This window comes from Macaca mulatta, chromosome 4 (genome assembly GCF_049350105.2).
Source record: "Macaca mulatta isolate MMU2019108-1 chromosome 4, T2T-MMU8v2.0, whole genome shotgun sequence".
NCBI lineage: Eukaryota > Metazoa > Chordata > Mammalia > Primates > Cercopithecidae > Macaca > Macaca mulatta.
The window spans coordinates 98,421,870-98,449,255 of NC_133409.1; the positions used below are offsets into that span (position 1 = coordinate 98,421,870).

A 27,386-nucleotide genomic window follows, 5' to 3' on the forward strand; every position below is an offset into this window, starting at 1 on the left:
TTCAGAATTCATATAAAGTTTATTGCTGAATTTCCCCATTAACATTACAGAAAACACTGAAATTTCACAAATTATTGAGAGTCCAACAGTTAAACATACTTTATTTAAAAAAGTACAAAAGTGACATTAGAAATTTTTTTGAAGAAAAGTGTATCATCTAACAGCAAAGAAATATGAACCAGATAATGAATGGCACAAATATAGCACTAAAGGGGTACTCAGTCACCACCAAGAAATCATCTGAGTTATGAAATAGATTCATTTTGAGAAGTTACACATTCAGTTTGTTTATGAACTAGTCTGTCTTGTTTCTGCCTCTTGTAAGTAAAGAACTAAGTCTTTACTGCTGCTAGGACAAAATACTGTACATGAATTGGAGAATAAGGAGGGGTCATCCTTCTCCCCTGGTACCTGAACAAGAGAACAGTTAGTACAGAAATGGCTTTGGCACTTTAACCCTTAGACATTGTCCCAAACCTTGTTACTTGAGTATTGTAGCCTCACCATGATTTTTTTTTAACACCGTATCATCTCCATACTTCTTATGTACAAATTATATATATATACACAATAATAAAATTCCTTCATTCTAAAACAATAGTTTGACCCCAAACAGGTCCACATTAAGTTTCTGTATTAGCAGTTCACTCAGATAGCTTTGTTCGTTGTTGTTTCCACATACAGCACTGATCTTAATTCTTATGCCATATAGTTAATTTTTTATTTGTTTATGCTACCTTCTGGGATTGACTTAAGGCTCTAGTTTAATGCAAATGGTTTAGTCTTAACAGGAGTCTCACATGAGGCTAAAATCACACACCAATAACTCTCTCCTTTGAAGCTGTTTCTCCTTGTTGGATGGATGTAGTGTCTTGTCTGGGTAATCCATAGAGATATATGGAAACACATACAAGAAGAGTACCCAGGGCAAAGGTGAGTGCTGAAAAGAAAAAACAAAACAAAACAGCTTTATCTGTATGTGTGTCTTTAAAACTGCCTAATGATCAGTTTAAAATTTTGAAAACTCTTAATTGTGGGTTTATGCTATCAGATCATATTTATATGATGGCAAGGTTTAGAAAGGTCTTCTATTACAGCAAAAAAAAGGGGGGAGGCAGGGCGGGTAAAATCAAGGCAGTGTTGATCACTGATTAGACTTTTTAGAACATGAGTATGCCTTACACCACTCTGACAAAGAACATACTAATTTCTCTATAAAATATATAATTTTTTAAAATTGTAAGTATAAATATATATATAAGTACAAAAGAAAATGTGGTAGAATTGGCTTTTCCATGATACCAGGAACCTGTGAAAGTTTAGAGTAAAAGATAGTTGAGCAAAATTCAGTTAGGTGACCATTCAAACAAATCAAAACATAATTTCTTAATAGGAGATGAGGCGATAATTTACTACTAGTCTTAACCCTTTTTACATCTTTTTTTTTTTTTTTTTTGAGACGGAGTTTCGCTCTTGTTGCCCAGGCTGAAGTGCAATGGCGCAATCTCGGCTCACTGCAACCTCTGCCTCCCGGGTCCAAACGATTCTCCTGTCTCAGCCTCCCGAGTAGCTGGGAGGAGAATGCTCCAGCATGCCTAGCCAATTTTGTATTTTTGGTAGAGACAGGGTTTCTCCATGTTGACAGGCTGGTATCGAACTCCTGACCTCAGGTGATCGCCTGCCTTGACCTCCCAAAGTGCTGAGATTACAGACATGAGCCACCATGCCCGGCCCCTTTTTTCATCTTAATCTTAAAAATCAGGATACAAGAAACCAAAATATAACTTGTCCTAACTTGACAAATAAATATATTTCTATGACATCAAGCTTTATTTTAGTTCACTCCTAACTGAAAAAAAACCAGCTGTGCCTTCAAAAAAGGGGAAGGTAGGATAAAAACTTATATCTAAACAGTTAACTGAAAGATTGCTAAGACATGCTAGTTGACCATCAGTAAGAACATTAAACAAAAGCATTTTATACTGTTCCTATGTACTTCTTATGAGCAATGCTATAAGGATTTTGTTCAACATAAAGATAGATCAGAATTACAACTAACAGTTTACCCAAATCGGGTAGAAAAATATCTAAGGGAAACCCTATAAGTACCTGATGACTGAAATGGTAAGTGGTTAGTAAGTAGTGCCAGGCACAACTCTAAAGCACTTCACCTGAAAACAACCCTAGGCAATAGGTGATATTATTCCCATTTTACAGATGAAAAAAGTGTCACCCAGGGTACAGAACTTCCCCAAGGTTGCACAGTTAAGAAATGGTACAGGCAAGATTTGCCACACACTATACATGGTTTTCTAAAATTTCTACAACATTGGCTTTTCCCTATTTCCATTTATAGACAGGAGTCAACTTAAAAATGAAATGTAAATATAAGCCAGGTCTCTTTTACTTGATATATTTAATAGCTATTCTTCATATATTGGTTTGTTATAGTAACTGATCAGTAAAGAAAATTATTACACTATAAAAGCACCCTGAAATGTTAAGTCAGTATCATTGCTTAAATAATTTAGAAGCCAAATTAATGCTGGGTGTGTTACTAGCATTAGCAGTGGTACTGGACTAGCAAAGCAGTGGTACTGGAATGCCAGCTATATTAATGAGTTTTATATTAATTACATATTGAATGAAACAAAGATATAAAAGACAAAATCTAGATTTGGATTTTGTTTTCAAAACCATCTCATACCCGAATCCAAACCAGTTGGAAAGTACAAGCTGAGGGAGGAATAAAAGATGTTTTCTACATTCTTCTAAATAATGAGCCAATATAGTTTAAACTGACTGCTGCAAATAATTTCCTAAAGTCTTTATATGTATTTCCTTGAGTACCTTCTCACATTCAGTCACTCAAGTTGTCCTATATAATACCTAAAAAATACAGGGAGGCCTTGACTGCAAAAAAATTCCCTTCACTTTCACATAGAACCAGTACCCCTCGTCTTAAGCTCTAAGACCACTTAAACAACCAAAGTACTGCTTAGCCACATCCCATACAACTATGAACAGCGAGCGGTACGGGTAGAATAAACTGTAGTAACAAAACTAGGAATTTCTGTAAACAGTATGGCCAACTGCCACTTTTAAATAAAGGAATACATGAATCAAGGAAATGAGAGGCTCTTCCATGTTAAAAACTCAACACAAACTAAGACATACTTATCTGTAATCCAAACAGCATTACTGAAGCAATGGTGGAAAGGACAATGGCCGCTGCTGCAGAAAAGCCTTTCATGATGTTGTCTGTGTACTTAACCACAACAGAAGTGTAGAGGCCACCAACACTTGCAAGAACTTGTATACAGAAAGAAAGAAAATCTTATCACTCAAATAAATGAAACATTACATAATGGTGAGGCAATTTTCATCCCCAGAGATGCCATACTAATTTACCTAGGAAAAGGAAAATACTGTTTTCCTTAGGAGTCATCTGAGAGTTTGTACTAAAATTGAGTAGTAGTTCCTATATAATACTGTTTTTCCAAAACAATGCCCAGAGGGCTATGTGGTATACTAAATTTTACACATTTTTTGCTAATACGTTAGATATTTTGGGGCATTGCTATCCCAAAGCAATTTTGCCTTCACAATCAAAACTAAGTCAATAAAATGAAAATACATTCAAACTGGTATTTACAGTATCAAAGGATTAATTTCAAAATGTTATAACAGCTTAAAATGGACATCTAACTTAAAAAAAAAAAAAGGATCTACTAAGAACCTTTAATTCCTGGATACTTACAGATGACAAACCAGACATAATATGTGTAACCATAGAAAAATCCTTTTTCTTTAATTTCAGCTCCATCTGACAAGTAGACGCCAACTAATGTCACAATAATCCCTGATAGATACATTTGAATGTTTCTCACCCAAAGAGAAGTATCTGAACTCTTTAAAACTTTTTCAAAATATACTCCTGAAAGAAGAAAATTAGACATGCAAATATTAAAGATTACTACAAATTAAAATGTCTTTCCTTTAGAACAATATCCTAGAGATATATAAAGTATATGATTTGGGGAACAAAACATACTTTACTTAAATGTGCACTTATGTAGGTTGTGACACATGGCATACTGTACATTATAAATTTATGTTTTTACAGAGTATATAGAATAATAACAGTGGAAAGTTTATAAGCTACATTTAACAGAAGGCTGTTGAGACAGTTTCTGCCTTTATTATAGCAGTAAGATAGACCACAAAAGCTCTCTGTACTACTTAACGCCAGTAAATTATTTGCTTTGGTCAGCTGAAAAACTACACTATTAAGAGTGAATTATAATCACACCCCTGTAATATCTGCCTACTAATGAATACTCCTAATTCTGCAATATAATCTATAATCACCACTAGGAATCTTTTCAGAGTAACAACCAAAATGTAAGTAGAATTTGCTGTGTGAAGCCATTTTCCTTTAAAGCAGGGTTCCACAAGCCAAGTTCATACACAAGGTCAGAAGGATCATGAACTCCCCAACTGGATAATAAATTTTGTGTATATGTGCATTTTTCTGGAGCTGAAGGTCCATAGATTTTTTTCAGATACTTCAAAGGAGTACATGATACCCCTCCCCGACAAAAGTCCCCTGTCTCTCTGGATTTATACTTAAAATGAATGCATATTTTACAAAGCCATTAAATATTTTAGTTATAACATCATGTTACAGACTTAGGAATTGCCAATGAAGTATTTATCAACTAAAAAGTCTAACGAAAACCAAGATTATTTCTGATGAGTCTGTGTTGGAATGGGAACATAAAATAGCTATTCTTATTTTCACCTTTGATTTTACCTTCTGGGAAAAACATTTATCCAGTGCCCAGTTACCCCAAACACAGAGAGATATTAAACCACCCTGTTTCCTCAATTGTGTATTAAGAGAGTGAGTTAATAAAATGTTGAACATAATCATTTAACTATTCAAGATACTGCAAAAAATCAAATAGTATATTTTTTAGGTAACTCAATTTTTGTTCCCAATTTGTTGGTTTCTAGAACACAATGCTATCATTAAGTATATTCCTGAATCTATATTTTCCCCTCCTATACAACATCTTATTTACAAGCAGTATTTTACTTCTGTATTCAGCCTGCTTTCCTAATCAAAAATAGAGTCCTGACTTGAAATAGGTACAAATACAGATACATAATAAAGATGTATAGCTATAACTAATAAATTCCACTAAAAGCTTTAAGCAGAATATATTAAAAACTATCATCTCTGCTGGAACTATTTCTAAAACTTTTTTTATGTTACACTTAATATTCATACTTTCTTATCTTGATGCATTGCAGGAGTGCTTGTCCCTACATGTACAACTCCAGACTTCCATGGATTTTTGATGTTAGTGATTTTGTGTTGTCTTTCCTCCCTGTTTGGTTGTTAGTTTTATGTATTATGCTTTCTAAGGTACTCTTGACCCACCTCATCATCCTACTCCATAGCTCCTAACCTGTTAAAGCAGAGAAAGAACTTGAGGTTACAGGGGAAAAAAGATACTTAGGTGGCAACATTAACAACCTAAAGCAGCAGGATCTGACTTGAGGATAGTGGCAGTTCCAGAAAAAAGGAAAGGGCTTTCTGAAGGCTAATGTTCTCCATTTTCAGAGATCTTTTTTCATTTACTTTTGGGTTTTGGGCCAGACTGAGATGGTCAAGGATAACAAAAGTAGTTAACTGCAAGTATGAATAGGGATTGAGTCTGAACTTAGTTGAACAATGCTATACATTTACTGAAAAAACAGCTGACATAAAACTAAATATAAGCACGAAGATAAAGTTTAATGGGAATAAAACTGAGAAAGCAAGAAAAACTAGACTGGTGTCTAAAGTTTGATGTTTTCAAAAAATATGACAAAAGAATAAAACGATGCTTTCATGATTTACCTGCAAATCCTGAGCACAATACAGCAATAGCTATAGCACCAAACCCTAATAATGGATTTTGTTCCACCTGCAATATTAATTTTTAAAGTTATTTTTAGTGACGAATAAACAAGAGTTCATCAAAGAGTCCAAACAAATAAATACATAAACCTGTGTTACAGTCTTACTAAAAGTATATTCCACATCAGACACAGCTATTCTACAGAATAAGACAACGAAACAAAAAGACCATTCCAGAAATTAACCAGGGTACTTGGCTTAAGTGAAAAATGTGTTCCTCAAATCACAGCCATAGTATATGCTTAATATATTGTGTGCCCACTGTTTCCTAATATCAATAAGCACTCTAGCATGAACTTTTGAACAGGCCAAGTCAGCATGCTACTTAATTTTAATTTCTACTATCACTCTAACTTAAAAGCTTATAGCATCAATCCTGAAAATGATAACAAATTTAACTTATTTATTCCTCATCACCTACAGGAAAAAGTGCTGCCTCTTAAGACTCCGCAATTTATTGAATTTTTAGTATACCTTCTGTGTACCAGATACATTGTCTATACACATAGCTATGGTTTGAATGTCCACTTCAAAATGCGTGTTGAGATTTAATTGCCATTGTAACAGTATTAGGAGGTGGGCATTTAAGAGATAATTAGGTCATGAAGGCTCTGTCCTCAAGAAGGGATTGATGCCATTACTGAGGGAATGAGTTAGTTATCGAGGGAGCAGGTTTCTGATAAAAAGGATGAGTTCAGCCCACTTCCCTCTGTCACATGGGATCGCTTCTGCCTTCTGCCATAGAATGACCCTCGCCAGATGCCAGCACTGTGTTCTGGACTTCCCAGCCTCCAGAACCATGGGCCAAATAAACTTCTGTTCTTTATGAATTACCCACTCTGTGTATTCTGTTATAGCAGCAGAAAATGGACTAAGATACATACTAAATGAATAAAGAAGATTATAATACACAGCTCTGGTTCTTAATTTCTTACATAGGCAAAATTGACAAGTATATATAACCAAAATAGTGTGAGACTAGTGCTAACAGATCCAAGTATATGAGTCCTAACCCTCTGTTTCACTTTATTTTCTGTTTGTTCTAAACTGTCAGGAGCTTTCATCAGTCTTCCCTGAAAGATAAATACTATCTCAATAGTATCACTGAAATTAGCGGGTTGAGATTCATGACTGTAATATGACAAGTATATACCTTGTTCAAAATAAATAAGCCTGATATAAGAAAAGTACCACTTTATGGTACCTGAGAGAGCAAGCTTGGTCTAAAATGTTTGCATGAAGATAAAAGGAGAAACAGAAGATACTGTAGACCAGTGGTTCTCAAAGTATGGACCCTGGATCAGCAGCAGTGGTACCACCTGGGGGTTTGTTAGAAATAAAAACTGTCAGGCTCTACCCCAGACCTACTGAACCATAAACTATGGGAATGGGCCCAGCAATCTGTTTTAACCAACCTTCCAGTTGATACTGATGTACACGAAAGTTTGAGAACCACTGCTATAGACTACACATTATTAAAAAGGATACCTTCCTAATACAAATTTCAGGACTGACACAGATAGAATAAAATCATACTGTGAGATATCACCTATCCCACCAATTCTTGACTGACTTTCCTGCCAGTTTAATCTCTCTACAGTTAGGAAAAATAGTGATGGAAACGGCTTATCTGGACTTGATTCTGACAAGAAACTACTGGGTGATGAAGTAGATGTGATGGAAACTTTGGAAGAAAGCAACCATGTGATCTGAGCATGAGCCAAACACAGCACAGTTAAGAGACATGTGCTCCAGTCCTGAATAAATCAAAATTCAAAAATGTAAAACTTAGAATTCCATGGCTCGTGAGAAGATGATTCAAGAGAGATTAAGAGTTACTGAAGAAGGAGGTTCTGGTGAAGATTAAAAAAAAGAATATCTAAGGAAATCAACATGTTTAAATAAGGGCATCTTCACTGAATTCTGATTTTACAAGAACAAAACTGAGGTATAGATCACCAAGAGGACTCTAACCAGGAATTTAAGAATAGTATCAAGAAATCGAAAACTCAGAATAAGTTGAGGCTTGCAAAAACACTGTAAGGCATTAAAGAAAGCTTTTTTTGAGACAGGATCTTGTGGTACAATCATGGTTCACTGCAGCCTCAACCTCCTCAGCTCAAGTGATCCTCCCACCTTAGCTTCCTAAGTAGCTGGGACTACAGGCATGCATCACCACATCTAGCTAAGTTTTAAATTTTTTTGTGGAGACATGGTCTCACTATGTTACCCAGGCTGATCTTGAACTCCTGGGCTCAAGCAATTCTCCCCACCTAGACTACCTAGCTAAATAAATTTAAAAGACTATCAAGAAAAGTAGGTGAGTTAGTATATATAAAGCATTTAGATAATGCTAGTATTTAGTGCCATATAAATGATTACGGCTATTATTGTTACACTGATTACCAGCAAAATGTTAGAACAGATTTAGAGATGACTTGTACTTAAAAAGTTTAACGGTCATCAGTGGAAAGTAGTGTGACTTCACTAAGTGTGAAACATACCAGATTTCCTTACTGAAATGACTCCTAATGTTAAGTGATGAGGGGAATTCCATAGGGATAATGTTTGGCAAGAAATCTGACAGATTGCATATTATTATTATTGTTGGTTTTTTTTTTTTTTTGAGACAGTCTCGCACTGTCACTCAAACTGGTGTGCAGTGGTGCAGTCTCGGCTCAGTGCAACCTCTGCCTCCCAGGTTCAAGCAATTCTCCTGCCTTAGCCTCCTGAGTAGCTAGGATTACAGGCGCCCGCCACCATGCCCAGCTAGTTTTTTGTATTTTCAGTAGAGACGGGGTTTCACCATGTTGGCCAGGCTGGTCTCGAACTCCTCACTTCATGATCTGCGCACCTCAGCCTCCCAAAGTGCTGAGATTACAGGCGTGAGCCTCTGTGCCCAGCCGCATATTTTTATAGACAACACAGAAATGTAGTAAGGATAAAGATACAATCCATAAGCGCATGAATGCTCATACAGAAAAATGCTAGTTAATTGAACAAAATCAAGCTAGACCGTCAACCAATACCAACTTGCCAGGCATATAAATAAGCCACGTTAGAAAAAGATCCTCCAGCCGTAGTCAAGCCTTCAGCTGACTGCAGCCCTAGCCAATATCTTGACTGCAACCTGAAGCCAGAACCAGCAAGCTAAGGTACCCTCAAATTCCTGACCCATAAAAACTATGAGAGATGATAAATGTTCAGTAAGCAAGAAAAAGATCAAGCTAGAGACAATTCTAAAGGTACAGCCACAGAGCTCTGGTCCTGTTCTATCTAAAGTTTTCATTAAAGACCTAGAAGGCATATCTTTTTTGACTCTGGAAAGCATAATACCCAAAGGAGAAGCTAATAATGGATAAGAACTGGAAAGAACCCAAGGGGCTGAGCAATGACCCAAGGCTAACAAGATAAGCTTAATAAATACAAGCACAACCTGCATTCTGGTTTAGAATGAGCCAGAGTTTGAGTTCTAGTGTCAACGAGAGTCTATTCCAGTCCTGACACTTGGAACCCACTTAACCAGTATTAGAGGAGTGTATGGCAGAGCAGACAGATTGAGGAAACAGTGGGGTGAGATGGATACAAGATACATTTGAGACAAACTATTTGGGTGACACATTTACATATAGTGGTTTATGACCAATTGTAAAATAGATACTTTGCCTGCCCCCTAGAAATTAACAGTCATGTACCACATAATGACATTTCAGTCCATGATGAACCACATATAAAACTGGTCCTGTAAGATAAAACTGTATTTGTACCTTTTCTATGTTTAGGTACACTTACCACTGTGTTACAACTGGCTACAGTATTCAGCACAGTAACATGCTGCAGAAGTGTGTAGCCTAGGAACAACAGGCTATACTGTACAGCCTAGATGTGTAGTAAGTAGTCTATACCATCTAGATTTGTGTAAGTATACTCCATGATGTTTGCATAACAATGAAATCACCTACTGATGCATCTCTCAGAACGCTGAACTTATATTCTTTGTTAAGTGACGCATGACTGTATAACAAGTCTCCAGTATTCAGAACAAAGGGGTAATTACCAAGCTGTGCCTCATACTACTTAGACAACATCGGGAGACAGAGAAGTTTTAGGATATATTGAGGAATAATGATACATTAATGCATCTAGGAGGGAAATATAAGGAAAAGCGTAGGGGCAGAAGGCAGGGATCAGGAAGTCTCTGTCTAGAAACCATATTATAGAAAGAAACAGTAGGGTTTTAACTGGGGAAGGAGGAGACCTGGAGGGTGGGGATATGATACTGTTCACAAGCACTGTACATCCCAGCCGCCTTCCATTCCTAAGAGAACCATAGTCCGTTTGCTAAAAGTTAAACACGGTAAATATTCAACTGTAGGAAATGCCTGACCTTTACAAAACTATTCACTGGCATCCCATTTCCTGTTTCTCTTTGGGGAAATAACTGATTGAGGCATACAATATAAGAAAAAAAATCATGTATGTATCTTAACATCAACTGTTTAAAAATCAGTTATGTACCTTCACATTAACTCTTATAAACTAGAGATAATTATCAACTATCAATAAGAACACTCCTCCCCTTGTCATCCCTATCACTGACAGTAGGGAGATGTGCCAGAGACTGAGAGTTGAGGGAGAAGATGAAAACTAGATGCAGAAAAACCTTGCCCAGTGTTTCTGAGATGTTTGAAAGAGGTCTAGAAGTTCTAAACATATACAGTATGGAAACTGGCACAGTTGTGGTCACAAGTTAGCTATTAACTAATTTAGGACAAGTTCCTTCACCTCTTTGGACTGTCATCCATAAAATGGAGGGGGTGGAATACATTATTTCTAAGGTAGCTTCCATGTCTAACATTTTTAATGCATATTCTCCTCTGAGAAACAACCAATAAGTATTATTATCCCTAATAATATGCTAAAGAAAAAAGGCCTATCTATAAGGCAAAAGTTATTTTAAATCAAAGAAATGTAGTCATGCTGCATGCATCAATGTAACTGAACAGTGTAAGACTTAAGGAAGTTTTCTATTTATGGGAAGTTATGGTGTGCATTTTGTTTCTTACCACAACTTTTGTAGCTTGGGCTGGTTTCCACTGTACAAGCGTGACTCCAGCACACAGCATAAAAACTGAAACCCACTGTAATTTGCTGAGTGTCCGGTTTAACATTAAAACAGTGCATAAAGCAGTACACGGAATCTTTAACTGGTAGGTCACCTAAAAAAAAAGAATGAATTAATAAATTCAGTTAATGTTAGTCTCTGATACAAATATCTTATTTCTGATATCATTGATAAAATTATCAATAAAAAATATTTAATAATGGCTGGGCATGGTGGCTTACACCTGTAATCCCAGCACTTTTGGAGGCCGAGGTGGGTGGTGGATCACAAGGTCAGGAGGTCGAGACCATCCTGGCCAACATAGTAAAACCTCATCTCTACTAAAAACACAAAAAATTAACTGGGTGTGGTGGCACATGTCTGTAATCCCAGCTACTCAGGAGGCTGAGGCAGGAGAATCACTTGAACCTGGGCAGCAGAGATTGCAGTGAGCTGAGATCACGTCACTGCACTCCAGCCTGGGGAACAGAGTGAGACTCCATCTCAAAAAAAAAAAAAAAAAATTGATAATATGATAGTTAATAAAAACTCTTTTTACCATCAAAGATTCTGTGCTTTTCATTATCATGAACTCCACTTACCTGGTACACTGCTGCATCCAGATTGCTAAGAGCTAGGAAAGCCATGTTGTTCTGAACAGCATACACTAACGATGGCACACTTAACTTCAACAGTTCCTTGGGGCTCCCCAAGACATTTTCTCTTAAAGATGCTTTGAATCTACCCAGACTACCAGTTTCTCTTTGAAAACAAAAGGGGGAGATGAGAGGATGGTGAGGAAGAAAATTAAAGAGCATTCTTTTAATAAGACTTCTTCAAACACAGGACAGGCATACTATGTTTGCTGTACTTTAGCAAACTAATAATTTCTAACTAGTTTTAGATTAAAAGAAACATACCAATAATGTATCCTCTTTAAAAAATTATAGTTCTGTTTGGGAAAATATGACAACTAGATTTACCACTATCAATCTCTGGTCAAAGCTCTGAGAGATTTTGAGTATATTAAATAATGAGATTAGGAAAACAAAATTGCTGATATTACCTATAAAAAAATTCATCCCCTGCTACTTTAACTGTATTTCATCAAGTTCACCCTGATTTCTTCTTAACTGATCAGTCTGCATATCCATTTTTATTTTTACTTATTTATTTTTGAGACAGAGTCTCACTCTGTCGCCCAGGCTGGAGTGCAGTGGCGCTATCTCAGCTCACTGCAACCCCCGCCTCCCGGGTTCAAGTGATTCTCCTGCCTCAGCCTCCTGAGTACCTGGGATTACAGGCATCCACCACCATGCCAAGCTCAATTTTTTGTATTTTTAGTAGGGACAGGGTTTCAAACTCCAAACCTCAAGTGATCTGCCCACTTCGGCCTTCCAAAGTCCTGGGATTACAGGCGTGAGCCACTGCACCTGGTCTATTTTTAAAGTTTTGTTGTTTTTTTTTTTAATTACAATAGATTTAATTGCAAATAAAGAGGCTTTGGTAGTTCGTTAAGTGGGTCAGGAAGAGAGTGAGTCAGGTCAGTATTATTTATAAATTTATTTAGTACTTATGAAATATAGTACATAATAAATCCTTATGTAAGAATATTGTCATCATACTTAATGTCTGTATAATTCTGTAGCAGATCTGAAAAATTTACTAACTCCAACAAAAGTAAACTGTATCTCTAATGTACATAAAGTTTACTATTTGACTGCATATTGATTATGCATGCTCTTAACTATTATTTTTGCTATTACTATTTCAGGAGGACATGGCTAATCTGGCCTATATTTCCTGTATTATAAATCAGCTCATTGATTTCTTGAAAATAAAAATAAAACAATGTTTTATAATAAGCATCAATACCCCCAAAAAGTGCTTTATAATAATGGTCCTAACTGCAGCTCACAATATCCTTAAGAAAACCATAATACTTTGCTGGGAAAGAGCTTTATTCCAACTCAGAGTTTGATAATCACAAGGAGATTCTGTATTTTTGGTTAGACTATTAGAATCAACAGTTGTGAGTTGAATTTTTTCATTTTTAAATGCTGCAAATATAATTACCTAAGTTCTGAGAGAAAGCAAAAGTTCATTATATTAAATTGACTAACCTGTGCCTATTTATTTGCTGTAGAACATTTAACTCCCAGAAAATGCTTAATTAATAAGACAGGAACTTTGACCTAAGCCACGGAAACAAAAGACATCCTTCTTAGTTACAGATCTTTTTGTGTTACCAAATCCAACACCCACACCACAGTGTTAAATCTATATGCTGAAAAGCAATGCACACAGCCTGGTGGTAGACTACGAGCTCTATTTGAAAAGCAAAAGAATACCAAAAATACCACAGATTATCCACCAAAAAATCTATGTAGGAGAGTTTTCCAGGAGTCTGAAGATTGGCTCTTTAATGTTTGGCTTTTTTTTAAACTGCTTAATGCAATTCTAAGATGCCCCATATACTTTCCTTACATCTTTGTTGTTTTGCTTTTTTTTTTTTTTTTTGAGACATAGTCTGTCTCTGTCACCCAGCCTGGAGTGCAATGGTGTGATCTCGGCTCACTGCAACCTCCATCTCCCAAGTTCATGGATTCTCCTGCCTCAGCCTCCCGAGTAGCTGGGACTACATGCACAGGCCACTATGCCTGGCTAATTTTTGTATTTTTGGTAGAGACAGGGTTTCGCCATGTTGGCCAGGCTGGTCTCAAACTCCTGACCTTAAGTGATCCTCCCACCTCGGCCTCCCAAAGTGCTGGAATTACAGGCATGAGCCACCACACCTGGCCAACATCTTAAATAAGAGTATAAAGAATAATTTTCAACATGTTTTCTCCTCAATTATAAAATTGATGAAAAATTAGAGATTAAAATGTAAAATAACCACCTTAATAAGGTGATGTGTCAGAGAAGATAACTGAACATTATAATTATCTCTAGTATGATAGCATAGATATAAATTTTACAGACCGTGTGAAGTGCAAGTTTTAGCGCCCTTCTAAAATGCTGACTCATACGCTGATGATGTGTCTTTAAGGTGATACCCAAAAGGAACTGCTGAGAGGTGATTGCTTGTGCCCACACTTCACACTCCACCTCCTCCCACACTCATTTATCTCCTGGTGTAAGATTCTTCACACTAAACCTTCAAAAGCTACAATATAATGGCTATTTATCCTTTCCCTAATCCCCAGCTATGGGCAATGCCACTTTACCTCCACCTGTTAAAGATATTATAGCCTTGGTGGGGATGGTGGCTCACACTTGTATCCCAGCTATTCAGGAGGCTGAGGCAAGAGGATCACTTGAGGCCAGGAGTTGGAGACCAGCCCAAGTAACAGAGGAAAACCCCTTCTCATAAATAAATAAATAAATAAATAAATAAATAAATAAATAAATAAAATTGCCAGGAGTGGTGGCCTATCATCCCAGCTACGCTGGAGGCTGAGGTGGGAGCATCACTTGAACCCAGGAGTTTGAAGCTACAGTGAACTATGATGCCACCACTGCATTCCAGCCTGGGTGAAAGAGTAAGATACCATCTCTTTAAAAAAAAAAAAAGCAAAAAAGAAGACATTAGAAGCCTACACTGGTAACAAATAGTGTTTTAGCTCTCCAAAGAACAGGGTCGGTCTCTTTGTCCTGTCAGAATATGGGCTCCTTAAGGATCCAACTGCTATTCCAAATAATCACCATACCTGCACCAATAAAGGCTGCTGTGGTCCTTTTTCTCCCCCTCACTTTTCTTTCTTATCTCTTCTCCCTTTTCGGGTTTCACATAAAAAGAAGGGCTTAGGAAACAAGTTAGCAGCCAATCTGAGTACTCCTTTCCTTCAGTGGAGCAAAAAGTAAAGTACAGTGTGTCAGGATTAACCTTCACATCTGTCTCTTTTGGCCATATCCTTTTTGTTGGATGCTTAGGAGCTATTTTTTCACTGCCAGGATGGCCAAGGTATATTTTTCTGGTTCCTTCTCTAATGTAGACATTAAAGAAACCAAGGTATACCAGAATGTTAAGTGCTGGAAAGTACAATTATCACTGTAGTACCAAAAGACTGTAGCAATGTTACATAAGATATTTTGAAATAAGTTACCAAAAAAAAAAAAAAAAGCAGAGGATGCTAAACGAACGAGTAAAAGAATAACAGAAAAGTATCAGAAAGTAGACAAAGGAGATTTAGGAGGTATTGGAAAGAATATGTGGGAATCTTACCACACAGAAAGTTTTAAAGAAGGGGGTAAATAATTTCAGTATTAATCAGGTTAAATCCTGCTTAAGTTAATGTATTTATTAAGAATACAGCTCTTAATCTTATATTTAGCTTTACTCACTGAAATTATATAAAAGTAACAACAGCATTGTATCTGCTAGGAAACACTAGTAATCATCTGTCTTTTTGTTTTACTATGAGACAGAAACAAATGATCACTCATAAATATACTGTAATATACTGTAAAAAGGTTACTTTTTCTTCTATTTTCCTGAACTTATATTTTCTGTTTTTGGGATTTTTTTGTTTTTTGTTTTTTTGAGATGGAGTCTCGCTGTGTCACCCAGGCTAGAGTGCAGTGGTGTGATCTTGGCTCACTGCAACCTCCACCTCCTGGGTTCAAGCAATTCTCCGGCCTCAGCCTCCCGAGTAACTGGGAGTACAGGTGCACACCACCATGCCGGACTAATTTTTTTGTATTTTTAGTAGAGATGGGGTTTTTCATCATGTTGGCCAGGCTGGTCTTGAACTCCTGACCAAGTGATCCACCCACCTCAGCCTCCCAAAGTGCTGGATTATAGGCGTGAGCCACCGCGCCTGGCCCAGAACTTATTTTCTTAGAAATCAAATCACAAGCACCTTAATGAGCACCTCTGTTAAAAACAAATTTATTAATTATATAAATGACATTGCTAGCTAGGAGAAAGAGCATATATAATCAAAAGCATATATTAAATTTCTTTTTAGATATAGTCTTCCTTGTTAAGTTTTCTATTTGAACAATTCTTTTTATTTTTATCATTGTAATAGACTCTGCAACCTTTGGTTACCTGAAGAAATTCTGAAGCTCCATGTTGACTGCAGAGATTCTGCTGCTGCCTCTCCCCCTAAATTTCCTATCAACCGGCTGAAACCAATGATCTCTGACGTATGTTTGGTCAAAAATAGGCCTCATTCTTCCAGCTACTGATCTAACAAGAACTACTAGGAGGCATAAAATCCTTGGCTAGGTTACCGACGCACTGTGCAAAATGGAACACAGCAGAAGTTACTCATGAGCTTAAGAAAGTTAAATTTTGTTTATAAATTTCTTATCTACAAAGTATAATTAACTCACTTAAAAGACTTTGAGGGGCTACATTAAAAAACCAACAATGAAGTCAACTTGAGGACAAAAATACACTTCATATGGGGACATGATTTTTACTTCCTCCCCAACACCCTGAACCCATTATAGCATGGGTCCAAAAGGGTACTGAAAATGTAAACCAGGAGAAATAAACAGAGCTGGATAATCTATAACATACGTATTTGACAGATACATTAATTTCTCTAGACAATACTATGAAACAGTAAAAGAATTTTCTCTGGTCTTAATATGGATATGTAGTTCAAAGTTAAGATATACTTGGTTTGTTACTAAACACACCCGAAGTATATGTACATTAACATTTACATATCCTGCTAGGGATAGTCTTTATAAACTACGGTGAACAGCAAACAAAAAGTTGTTTGAGCTGGTGCAGTGGCTCACACCTATAATCCCAGCACGCTGGGAGGCCATGGCAGGCGGATTGCTTGAGTCCAGGAATTTAAGCCCAGCCTGGACAACATGGCGAAACGCCATCTCTACAAAATTAGCTGGGTGTGGTGGTGCGCACCTATAGTCCCAGCTACTGGGGAGGCTGAGGCAGAAGGATTGCTTGAGCCCAGGAAGCAATGGTTGCAGGAAGTCAAGATCATGCTACTGCATTCCAGCCTGGGTGACAGAGTGATACCCTGTCTCAAAAAAAAAAAAAAAAGTTGACTTTGTTCCTTTGTTCTAAGGCAATATGAAAGTGTTTTCACTTCCTTTTCTTTATACTAACAATGACAGATTTAAATCTAAACTGTTGACAGCTGTGATAGGGTTTAGTAAAGCATTATAACAATTTTCCTGTGAATTGCAGCAGTAATTAATTTTATGAAAAAGTATTTTTAAATGTTGTATTATCTTTCAACCAAATTATAGCTTAGAAATTGATAACATAAAATTCAAATACTTGGCCGGGCACAGCGGCTCACGCTTGTAATCCCAGCACTTCGGCCAGATCTCAGCTCACTGCAAGCTCCGCCTCCCGGGTTCACGCCATTCTCCTGCCTCAGCCTCCCGAGTAGCTGGGACTACAGGTGCCTGCCACCTCGCCCAGCTAGTTTTTTTTTTGTATTTTTTAGTAGAGACGGGGTTTCACCGTGTCAGCCAGGATGGTCTCGATCTCCTGACCTCGTGATCCGCCCGTCTCGGCCTCCCAAAGTGCTGGGATTACAGGCTTGAGCCACGGCGCCCGGCTCCTATAATTGAGGTTTGATAGGTATTTTCTAAATAAATAAATGAATGCATGAAACTATCCCATTATATCTTATTAACAATACCTTGAAACGACTTAGAATGACTATTTGCTTCCAATGTTTGGAAGGAATGAAACACAGATTTGAATATGGCAGTGATATGTTATTATATAAGCGAACCATAATTATAACCAAAACACGGTTTCAGGTGCTACTTTGCTAAGTTTCTGCCCCTGCCTCCCACTCCCGTATAATATATGTACTTACTTTAACAATTAGCCAAGACTATTCACTAAGCAAAGAATATTACTGAGCAAACAGCACCAGAGACCATACTAAATAAACAAACCATCAAATGGACTGCTCTATAATGAGGTTAAGCTTTGCACAGTTCCAATAAAATTGAAGTTCTAGTATATATTTGTATCAACCCTATAAAGTTACTATACTTTATCACAGTGTAAAGAATGGGCAAAAAGGAAGAAGCTTTTACTTCATTTAATCATAGTTTTAAATGAAGTTTAATGGGTTTTTTTCCATTTAAATAGTAATTTCTTTTCCTTTCCCTGTATTCATTCTCCAGAAAACTCAAATCAACATTGAGCAAATGTTACTAAGTTTTACATTAACTGTGCAGTATTTTTCTGGAAATATGGGGGAAATACGCTATTTTAATCATCAAGATCTAAGTTCTTCTAATTTTTTTTTTCTTGTTCTGAGTTTTGTTCTGTTGCCCAGGCTAGAGTACAGTGGTACAATCATGGCTCACTGCAGGTCCTTTCAAGCTCCAGCAATCCTCTTACCTCAGCCTCCCAGGTAGCTGTGACTACAGCCACACACCACTACACCCAACTAATTTTTTTATATTTTTGTAGAGATGGAGTCTCACCATGTTGACAGGCTGGTCTCCAACTCCTGGGCTCAAGAAATCCTCCCACCTTGGCCTCCAAACTGCTGGGATTACAGGTGTGAGCCACCACACCTGGCCAAGATCTAAGTTCTTAATTTTTCTCCTCTGAAGAGAAAGTTCAAGTTCTAAACCTTTAGTTATTTCTAATATAATTCTTCCACAGCCTCCCATAATATCCTGAAATTGTCATCCTTTCTGTGAGATGATAAAGTCTTCTCTAACTTGAAAGCAAAGAAAAAAGTCTAATTTCATTTTTTTTTAGCTCTACACAATTATTTTAACATTATATGGGAAAGAATTTTCAAGCAAATATAAATTCAAACATCAATCAACTTTGGTTTCCTGTGTATATAACAAATTATCACATTTTTGTGTAACAATTATTTTCTGGAATTTAGAAGCCTCTCCATCACAGCACTTACATCCAACCTGTGTTTTAACAGACTACGTAACATCCTGTTTGCCTTTCATCTACTTACTCTTTTTGAATTACCGATTTTAATGTGTGTACAAAGAAATGACAACACTGAGAGTACCTGGAAAATATTTTACTTTTTTGCAAACACTAAATCTAAAAGACCATTATAAAGCTCTAGGCCCTTTCATTTGCTGCTCCTCTTAACTCTTCATATCACTCTTAATGGCCCATAGTCTGGCCATGTATTTTATTCATCTGTTAGATATGAGTTCTAAATTTCTCTTCAAAGAATCAATATGTCAGTATGTTCAATTCTTTGCCTTCTACTTTTAAACTTAACTTCTTCATAAAGCAACCTTTTCCGATTACCCTCTCCACACTGACTCATTCCCATTACCTGTTCCACCCTGACTCATTCCAATTTCCTGCTCTGCCATAATCATTTTTCCCGCCAAACCACTTACCCCGTCACTCTCTTTAAATTAGCCAATTGGAATTAGTTTAGCCTGTGCAGTCTAACCCTAGCCAACAGGGGAATGACACAGCAGCAGGGGCCACATGTGTCAGGAATAAGACCCCCTCCTCCCTTGTCCAGGTGTGTGCTCACCATTGCTCCATCTGTGAGGGTGCACCCTTCTATAGAAGCAAACTGCCTTGCTGAGAAGAAAAGAAGAAAATTTTATATTCAAGTGCTATTTCTTTTGCGGCACCAAAACTTTATAACAATTTGGGGGCTCATCTGGGATTACATTCCCCTCCAGGGGCGGTCTCTGGTTCTCTCTCGTGAGAACCAGAGACCTTGTGGCAGCCTCAGGGGTGAGAAATCAGGACCCACCCAGTGTGAGGAATAACCCGAGCTCTCAGCAATGCAGAAACTGGTCCTCAATTCAAGCGGACATGGAGTGCATGGTAGCTCTTTTTCAAGATTCCACTGCCTGGAATAACAAATTGTGCTATCTCTGCTATTTCCTTAAGTCCAACACCCTGCAGGTCAGCCCCCAAGGGCTATCCAGCCTCCATCTTCTAAAACCAATTTTACCTTGTGTCTCCAATGACAAGGGGAAAAATTTGGCATTTCTTGGAGACTTAACAGGATGCAGTGAAGTCTGGCACTTCCAAGAGCTGACCCATCAATCTGCCCTTATTTATCCCTGAGCGGATGTATGGTGGTATTTTGGAGGACCTTAACTGGACACTCTGCCAAATAATTAGAGCAGTACTTATGCTCTAGTTCAACTGGCTATCCCTTTTATTCTGGCATTTCATCTACCAGAGGAAGAAAATATGACATTGTAAAGCGACAGAAGCTCCTTATGGGTCGTTCAACTCTCATGTCTATTTAGACGCAATTGGAGTCCCATGGGGAATACCAGATCAATTTAAAGCCCGAAATCAAATAGCTGCAGGATTTGAGTCAATATTTTGGTGGGTGACAATTAATAAAAACAGATTGAATAAACTACATCTATTACAACCAACAGTGATTTATTAACTAAACTAGAGATGCTGTTAAAGGAACAGCTGAGCAATTAGGGGCTAACTGCCAGATGGCTTGGGAAAATAGGATAGCCTTAGACATGATATTAGCAGAAAGAGGAGGAGTTTGCATCATGATTAAAACTCAATGTTGTACTTCATCCCAAACACCACCACCCTTAATGGATGTATAACAAAGGCATTGCAAGGTCTGACTGCTCTGTCCAGTGAGTCAGCCAGCAACTCAGGGGTAAATGACCCCTTTACAAGATGGCTAAAAAAGTGGTTCGGTAAATGGAAAGGAATAACGACCTCAATTCTTACTTCCCTCGCAGCCGTAACGGGTGTACTTATTCTTGTCGGGTGCTGTGTCATACCATGCATCTGTGGGTTGGTGCAGAGGCTCACAGAAATGGCACTTACTAAAACCTCCCTTAACTGTCCTCCACCTTATCGAGAGAAGCTTCTTCTTTTGGAAAATCAAGCAGAACTAAGCCAAGACATGTTAAAGAAGTTTGAAGAGAAAGAGCTGTAAAGAAAATGCAAGAGGAGGGGATTGTTAAGATATGAGTTCTAAATTTCTCTTCAAAGAATCAATATGTTAGTATGTTCGATTCTTTGCCTTCTACTTTTGAAATAACTTCCTGGTAAAGCAACCTTTTCCGATTACCCTCTCCACCCTGACTCATTCTGATTACCTGCTCCACCCTGGCTCATTCCGATTACCTGCTCCACCCTGACTCATTCCGATTACCTGCTCCACCCTGACTCATTCAGATTACCTGCTCATTTTCTACTATGACTCATTCCGATTTCCTGCTCTGCCATAACCATTTTCCCCACCAAACTACTCACCCTGTCACTCTCTTTAAATTAGCCAATTGGAATTAGTTTAGCCTGTGCAGTGTAACCCTAGCCAATAGGGAATGACACAGTAGCAGGGGTCACGTGCATCAGGAATAAGACCCCCTTTTCCTCCCTTGTCCAGGTGTGCGCTCACGATTGCTCCATCTGTGAGGGTGCACCCTTCTATAGAAGCAAACTGCCTTGCTGAGAAGAAAAAAAGAAAATTTTGTATTCAAGTGCTATTTCTTTTGCGGCACTGAAACTTTATTTATAACACATCTTTTTCATATTCCAACTACTTCAAGTGGATTAGTATAAGCCTTTTCAAGATCTAGAACCAATTTTCAACACTTTCACTGGATATCTTTCCCAAAATGATAGCCATGCTTGTAGCTGCATTATCAACTGTCTCATCACATATTGCTGAAGCTGAAGCAATCACAATGTCTTGTAACATTTCAATATTTAAATGTAATGTGTCTGTTTCTACATAAAAGCCTACAGACAACACTATTCCTCCCTGCTTCCCTTCACTCACCAACACACATCTTGAAACCTGTATGACTTCTTAACTGCCCCAATGACTCAAATAGGTCCCTGTCTCATAAATCTTTCCTCAAATAATTTGCCTATTAGATTTAATTTAATTTTCACCACCCCATACTATTTTCTCAAATTAAAAATATGAAGAAACTGAAGCTTAAAGAGGTTACAAGTGTGTATGCAGCCACAATCTTGGTCTAGGATTAAAATTAGGTCTATCTCCTCCAATGCCCCTAATTCTTAACTCTCTCTTATACCACATCCTTAGCTAAGCAATTCTTGCGTGATGTTTCTGATTCAAAGCCCAGTGCTGCCACATATTAACAGTGTAATCTTAAGGAACCTCAGATGCTGTGTTAATAAAACGGGTAAAGTACTTACCTTGAAAATGTGTAAGGAGTAAATGAGAAAACACGAAAAACACATAGCACAGTGCCTAGCACTTAACACAGGAAACACTCAAGAAATATTATTATTATTATATTCATCCAAAACACAAGTCAGTAATGTTTTCCTATAAGGGTCAAACAGTAAATATTTTAGGCTTTGCAAGCCGGTCAGTCTCCATTACACCAAAACCAGGGAGCAAGCTGGATTTGGCCCATGGGATATAGTTTGCCAACTCCTACTCTACTGCAGCATTCTTCAACCTCAGCAGTACTGACATTTGGGGCTGGGTAATTCTTTGTTGTGAGGCTGTCATGGGGATTGCAGGATGTTTAGCAGCATCCTTGGTCTCCACCCACTAGATGCCAGTAGCATCTCTCAAGTCGTGACAACTAAAAAATCTTCTGGGGGGCAAAATCACCCCTAGTTGAGAAACACTGGCCCAGAGCAATTAAACATATAAAGATGTAGCTTGAATTTTCTAACAAATACCCTCACCAGGTAGAAAAATAATTTAACACACTATAAGTATTTATACTCACTTAGCTAAAATTCCCACACTTAGCAATAACTTTATAACTTCTGTGATACACACGGCTGTGGTTGAAAAGTAGAGTTCTTTGTCTGATGTCCTTGTGTATCTTAAAGCTATGGTATAGGCTGCAGCCATCACGGTCATCACTGCCAAGCAGTATAACTTGAATAATAAAGTGACATTGTCTGGAAAACACGTGCAACAAAGACATTACTTAGTAGACAATATATGTATATATAAGTTAATAAACTAGTTATAGCCCAAAAATACTTTCCAATTCCAAGCACAAAATATTTTCTGAAACTCATGTTTAAAAATTTTTTCAAAATGCTTGCCAATTACATGAGCGCGCGCACACACACACACACACACACACACACACACACACACACACCATAGCTGACTTTAAACATCAGCCAATTAGGCATACGTTTTGTTCCTGGGGAATGCCCCAATTGCAAGACTATGTAGCATACTGATTCTAGTTCAGGATGTTATAAATTACATTATATATATATATTGGTGGTGGTGGTGGGTTTTTTCTGGAGACAGGATCTCACTCTGTCCCCCAGGCTGGAGTACAGTGGCGCAATCTCAGGTCACTGCAACCTTGCTGTCCAGGTTCAAGCGATTCTCGTGCCTCAGCCTCCCGGGACTACAGGCGTGGACTACCACGGCCAGGTAATTTTTTGCATTTTTAGTAGAGATGGGGTTTCCCCATGTTGGCCAGGCTGGTCTTTAACTCCTGACCTCAGGTGATCCACCCGCCTCGGCCTCCTGAAGTGCTGGAATTACAGGTGTGAGCCACCACGCCGGACATATATTTTAGGACATGGTCTCACTCTGTCACCCAGGCTGGAGTGCAGTGGCACGATCTTGGCGTGATCTCGACTCACTGCAAACTCCACCTCCTGGATTCAAGCGATTCTCCTGCCTTAGCCTCCTGAGCAGCTGGAATTACAGGCATCTGCCAGTACACCCGGCTAATTTTTGTATTTTTAGTAGGGATGAGGTTTTACCATGTTGGCCAGGCTGGTCTTGAACTCCTGACCTCAGGTGATCCTCCCACCTCAGCCTCCTAAAGTGCTGGGATTACAGGCATTAGCCACCACGCCTGGCCCCAGCACATATTTTAAATATTTTTATGATTACAAACTTGTGGATACAAAGCATGAAACCAACTGCAGCAATGTATATTCTAGATTTAAAGGCAGCAGAAAGAAAATAATTGAGAAATGAGTGGGGCTTAATATAAAACTTTATCACAATAAGAACTTACATCGAGCCACTCATTTCACTGCATTATACAAAACAATAATTCAAAACACAGGAAAAGAATATTAAGAACACAGCTCTAGAAAACTAGAAATGCAGGAAACATACAAACACTCAAGAATTACCTGCAAGTATATCTGAGCAGCAGCCATCTCTCAGGCACCAAAGCCTGTCCAGGACCTTTGGTAAAACCAGAAGCACTGGGTACCAACTCTCCCTCATACTTCCTTATTCCCAGACCTGCTCAGAACCTGCCATCACCCAAGGATCAAACTATTTCTACTTTCCTTACCCAACTCCCACCTATTATCCAATAGTCCCCTTAAGCTCCATTCAAATCTTTAGGCTCAAGGTTAAACAGGGATCAGCAAATTTTTCTGTAAAGGGCCAGAAACAAATATTTTAGGCTTTCCACAGCCATACTTTGACAACCCCAGGTTAAGAACCAGAAGGACACCGGGTGACTCCAGCCTGCTACTTTAACTACATTATATGCTAAGTACAATTTTGTTCACTGTTTTGGGAGCCTAATCACAATTCAAAGACTGTTTTCCTAGGAAAATAAAACAGGAGTTTCAAATAGATTAGATACGGTATGGTTGGAACTTCCAAGGAAACAGGTTCTTCAATATAAATATTTTCCCGAGTGAATTAAAGAATCTTTTCTGATTTGTTGGCAATTTTTAAAAATCATATCAGGTTTTAAATAAAAAGTAAAACAGAAGAAATATTTTTTAACTGCTTAAACTTTCTTTCCAAAAGATCTGAGGAGCCAAAAATCAGTGTTTATAAAAAAGGAAGTGAAGGAGATCACTATAATAATTCCTTCGTTCTAAAACTTTCCTACACAAGGGAAAAAATATGACTGCAAAAATAAACAGCAATAACCTTTAATCAGTGGAAGAGAAGGCACTCCCCATCTTCTAGATAAGGGGTGAACAAACTATATATGTCACTAGTTTACATGAGGCCTGTGAACTCACAATGGTTTTACATTTTTAAATACTTGATTAAAAATGTAGTAACATCTTGTGATACATGAAAATTGCATGAAATTCAAATTTTAGTGTCCATAAATAGTTTTATTAGAACATAGCCATGCTCATTTGTTTCTAAGTTATCCGGACTACCTTTTTTCCCCTACAACAGCAGATCTGAGTAGTTATGAAGAGACTATCCAGCCCTTTACAGGAAAAGTTTGACAACTCATGTCCTAGATTATCAACATTTTCACAAATAACAGAGATTAGGGCTGATAAACTAAAAAGTACTTTATTTTAGGTATTGCATAGGTTCCTGATTCCAAAAACAACATAGTGAATATTTAAACACTAAACCAAATATTGATGGCCTACAAACATATTTTGACTTATAATATTGTCACTAACTTGAAAAAATAGCTTTTTGCATAGTGATTACATAGGAATATATATTATACTCTTGAAACTACTGATCTAAGTGGAAGAGTAATCAAATAAGTTTAGGAATGTGCAAAACAGATTGGGCTTTGATATGGAATACCAGTTTTAAATGTATTTCAACTTTTAAATACTAAATGTTTTTAAGTACGATTTTCTCTGGCAGTTTAACATCAGACTAAACTATTTCTTGTTCACTCCATTCACAAATTCTCCAGTATAAAATTTCAGTTATTAGCAATTTCAGTTATTTTAGGGTAATATCAAAAGTCCATATGTAATCACTTCAAATTGGGCAAATCATTCAAACCACACCCAATGCCAGTAACTATAAACCTAGCCAACAACTCAACTGGCAGCCACATCTTAACCCTGCATTGTTCTCTGCTTCTCACGAAGTTCTGTTTACTCCTACACAGTATTTGTGTGGAAATGTCCCTCAAAAGAAACTTACAGTTTAAAATTTTTTTCAGTTACGTTTTACTATAGTTTATGGGGACATTACTTGTAATACCTAAGAACTTAGAAATTCAGGAAGTCCCAGATAAATCTTTTGTGGATATTCGGAAGCTATAGAAACTGTAATTTTGTTAGGATTACAATCAAGCCTCAACAAATATGTATTGGCAATAAGCCTAAACCTTTACATTGTTGCAGCTATTTCAAGTAATGATTTGACTTCTGTTATTTATAAGTTTTCGTTCGGATCAATTTTGCTATCCCCATTCCATTTTAGTTATCAGAACAATTCTATTTCTTTTTCCTTTATTTCCTGTGTTGCTACACAAAAGGCTTTTAAGATTGGACTTATTTGAAATGAAACAGAAAGAAGACATAAGAGAAGCATATGCAATTAAAGACAATGCCCCTGGGCAGGGCCTGATGATAAACATGGACCTCGCAACAGGGAAAATAACTTGACACCCACGTAAGAAGATATTCCTTAGGTATTCGTTCAATATTTATTCAAGGGTGAAGCCAAGTGTTCTATGGAGGAAGGGTGGAGCAAGAATCCGAGTGTTGTCCAACTTCTCCTAGTTAATGCACCACAGTCAAAAAATCCACCTCTGGTCCCAACTTACACTGCTCAGCAAAAGTGGTGCGGAGTCAATTAGACTCGCCCTCCTTAAATGCCAATTAGTAAACAAATACGCCTTCACCCAAATGTGCCATCCCTTAGGAGGAGGGAGGTGGCTCTCACCTTCCACCACAAATATCAGAGTGTTCCTTCTAACTGCATACAGCATTCTCTATAATTACATACAGCACACAGGTGGGAACTGTTAACGATTGTTATCTTCCTTTCATTACGATTTCAGTGCTGTTTTGACGTCCCAATGATGTCTTTACTGGTTGTTGCATGGCCCAGCCGCCGCGTGGGGTCTGCGCCCGGAGTCTGCCTTTAAGTCTCTGAGCATCCGCAAGGCAGGAGGCGCAGAAGACACCGAAGTCGCGGGGCCAGGGCCAAGAACTGTCCTGTCTCGCTGGGCGATGCGGTCCAGCCCCGGACCCACGCCCTGGCCCCTCTCCGGGTCCGCCGCAACCCAGGCCTGTCAGAATTCGGTTCCCACCCACTCCCAGCTAGTGGAGGTCAGCGCGGTCTCGGACTGCCGACCTGCCAAACGCGGAGTCAGGCGCGGAGACTGCAGCCGCAGGGGGAGGCCGGCTGCCCGGACGGCCGGGAGCAGCTCCACGCAAATTCCTGACGCCTCAGCCCGGCCGCAGAGGCCGTGGGCAACCAGGGTGTTCCGCTGCTCGACAGGCGCGGACCAGCGCAGATGCTAGACCGCCGCCGCCCCCCTCAGACTTCCCACTCCCAGCAGCCCCAGTCCTCACCTCTCGGGGCAGCCATGGTTCCCCGATAGCCCAGCGCGGAACTGACGCCCGCCCCTTCCGCGCCCCAGCGCAGGACACCAGGGACCGCCCCTTGTGGTCATAGAGACGAAGCCGCT

The 27,386-nt window shown here is 38.4% G+C and overlaps 2 protein-coding genes across 5 annotated transcripts in view; one reads left to right on the forward strand and one right to left on the reverse strand.

Moving 5' to 3' along the window:
* RARS2 (arginyl-tRNA synthetase 2, mitochondrial) overlaps positions 1 to 18,864 on the forward strand; it is a 90,628-nt gene extending 71,764 nt beyond the window's left edge. For 2 of the 3 annotated variants that reach the window (XM_015136917.3, XM_028847374.2), the window contains one exon: positions 16,109 to 16,600. In XM_015136917.3, coding sequence (XP_014992403.3) covers positions 16,109 to 16,132 — 24 coding nt within the window. In that variant the 3' untranslated portion in view covers positions 16,133 to 16,600. Of the gene's footprint in view, positions 1 to 16,108; positions 16,601 to 18,501 lie in introns of those variants that run through there. The other variant, XR_013416302.1, reaches the window with a different exon arrangement.
* Positions 1 to 27,386, reverse strand: SLC35A1 (solute carrier family 35 member A1). 2 transcript variants are annotated; one of them, NM_001266759.1, is made up of 8 exons: positions 27,271 to 27,321; positions 22,749 to 22,926; positions 11,678 to 11,837; positions 11,038 to 11,190; positions 5,912 to 5,978; positions 3,761 to 3,937; positions 3,178 to 3,312; positions 33 to 940 (listed from the first exon to the last, which is right to left on the reverse strand). In NM_001266759.1, the coding sequence occupies exons 1-8, from the start codon at positions 27,284 to 27,286 to the stop codon at positions 813 to 815; spliced, it is 1,014 nt and encodes a 337-aa protein (NP_001253688.1). In that variant the 5' UTR covers positions 27,287 to 27,321; the 3' UTR covers positions 33 to 812. The 2 variants fall into 2 exon arrangements, with proteins under 2 accessions (XP_077854561.1, NP_001253688.1); XM_077998435.1 differs by lacking the exon at positions 22,749 to 22,926 and having other exon boundaries at positions 1 to 940; positions 27,271 to 27,386.